Here is a 2148-nt window from a genome sequence, read left to right as displayed (position 1 = left end):
CTCGTCCTTGTCCTCCTCCTCGTCCTTGTCCTCCTCCTCGTCCTCCTCACTGTCTGCTGCCTCGTCGACGAGCTCGGGCATTTCCTCCTCGTCCTCGTCCTCGTCCTCGTCCTCCTCACTGTCTGCTACCTCGTCGACGAGCTCGGACATTTCCTCGTCTTGATCACTGGAATGGTCATCGACCTCGGGCGTGGGATCCGGAATAGGTCCCCCGATGTATAGGTCGCGGGCATCGGCGAGGTGACAATGCGCCCGGCACGTGGGGCAAGTGTCGTGCTTGGACAGCCATTGGTACACGCATTCTTTACAGAATGCGTGCCCACACGGCAAAAAGACCTCCTTGACATCGTCACTGCAGCAGTTGCAGCGCAGGTCGTCGATTGCCACCAGTCTGGCGTTGGCCTTGGACAGTCTGGCGTTGGCCTTGGACAGTTCCTCCGTCAGTTCTTGACAATGTGTTTGATGTACACGGATGGCTTTTCTGTACTTTTTCAATTGTTGCTTCTTCTTCTCGAGCTGTCGCCGAGATCGGTCCGGGTTCTGATTCTGGAAGACCTCGAGTGCTGCTGTGTAACAACGCACGTCGGCGTCGAAGGCCCGTTGTCGCTCTTGGAGGGTCTGCTTAAGAGTTTGAAACTTCTGTTCACGGAACAGGAGCTCTTCCTCCAAGTGCACTACCATGGTGGTCACGGTGCGGACCGTCTCTGTCGCCTCGTCTGCTTGTTTTTTCCAGTCCTGTGTTTCCTCTTTCGCGGCCTGTTCTTGCGCTGTGGCAATCTCTGTACACCTTTTCCAGTGATGAGATTGCAACTGCGCGAGGTCTTCTCGTTCTTTGGAGGCACGTGCCTGTTCTTCCGCGTCGTTTGCTCGTGTCTCCAGGGTCAGTGCTCGCTGTGCCGCATCCTTTGCTTGAGCTTCGGCGTCCTTTGCTCGATCTTTCCAGATCTCTGATATCGCTTTCTCAAGTTTTGCTGTCCTCTCCATGGTCAGTAATCGCTGTGCTACATCCAATTTTTGAGCTTCTGCGGTCCTTGCTTGCGCTGTCGCACTCTCTGCTTGCCTCTTCCAGGCCATTGCTTCTTTTTCCTGCTCGTCTGCTCTGACTTTCTGCTCGTGCCCTACCTTGATCGCCTCACTTCCTCGCTTCCTCAAGTCACCTTCTCGCTCATTAGCGGCCAATGCTTGAGCTTCCGCGGTCTTTGCTTGAGCTTCCCAGTCCCGTGCTCGCGCTGTCGCTTCAGCTACTCGCGCTGTCGCGGTCTCTGCGAGCGCTTCGTGGGCGTCTGCCCAAACTTGCGCATCCTCTGCTTGCTTTTTCCAGACGTTGGCGTCCGCTTCCGCTTTCTGGACTCGCTCTTCCGCGGCCTGTATGCGCTCCAAAAACTGTTCTCGCATGCGAGATTCGAACCTTTCTTTGCAGGCAGGCACGATCTCGTTTTTCAAGTCATCACAGAGTCGTGCAAGCTGCTGAAGCCCAGGGTTCAGATTGACGTTGCCAGAGGGAGATTGATGTCCGCCCACCTGTGGAGGGAAGACCGGAGCCAGAATTGGGGGTAGGGTTGGCCCTGGCATGATGGGAGGGGGTAGGTCTGGCTGTCTCATGGTGGGAGGGGGTAGAGTTGGCCTTGTCATCATGGGAGGGGGTAGGATTGGCCCTGTCATCATGGGAGGGGGTAGGATTGGCCCTGTGATCCTGAGGGTGTCCGGAATTGGCTCTGCCATCATGGGAGGGGGCACATTTGGTTCTTGCATCACGTAGGTGGCCGGAACTGGCTCCGGCATCATGTCTGATGAAGTTGGGCCTGGCTTGTTCGTCGACATGCCTGGCGTGGGCTCTCGGGCTGGAGAGGCCGCACGCTGTCTGATGGGTGTGGATGGCATGAGTTGTCCGTCCATGGAGGATCTCTGGCGTTTGCTTGCAGAACGAGTGACGCGATCTTTTGGAATGATCTGTCTGCGACCTGGATACGATCCGTCCTTTCTTTTTCCCATAAACTTTGTCCGAGTCCTGAGTTGAGACCGCAGGCAAAGAATTGAGACCGCAGGCAAAGAATTGAGACCGTAGGCAAAGAGTTGAGACCGTAGGCAAAGAGTTGAGACCGTAGGCAAAGAGTTGAGACCGTAGGCAAAGAGTTGAGACCGTAGGCA

The 2148-nt window shown here is 56.0% G+C and overlaps 1 protein-coding gene across 1 annotated transcript in view; it reads right to left on the bottom strand.

Annotated features, from left to right (window-relative positions):
- PV06_08315 (uncharacterized protein) overlaps positions 1–1896 on the bottom strand; it is a gene marked incomplete at both ends in the record, with an annotated part of 2085 nt that extends 189 nt beyond the window's left edge. The window contains one exon of the mRNA XM_016409634.1: positions 3–1896. Within this exon, the coding sequence (XP_016259942.1) occupies positions 3–1896 (1894 nt within the window). The remainder of the gene's footprint in view (positions 1–2) is intronic.
- Between the last annotated feature and the right edge of the window lie 252 nt (positions 1897–2148).

This window comes from Exophiala oligosperma (genome assembly GCF_000835515.1).
Source record: "Exophiala oligosperma strain CBS 72588 unplaced genomic scaffold supercont1.8, whole genome shotgun sequence".
NCBI lineage: Eukaryota > Fungi > Ascomycota > Eurotiomycetes > Chaetothyriales > Herpotrichiellaceae > Exophiala > Exophiala oligosperma.
The sequence above is the reverse complement of the archived record's forward strand: the minus strand, read 5'-3'. Positions and strand labels throughout refer to the sequence as shown.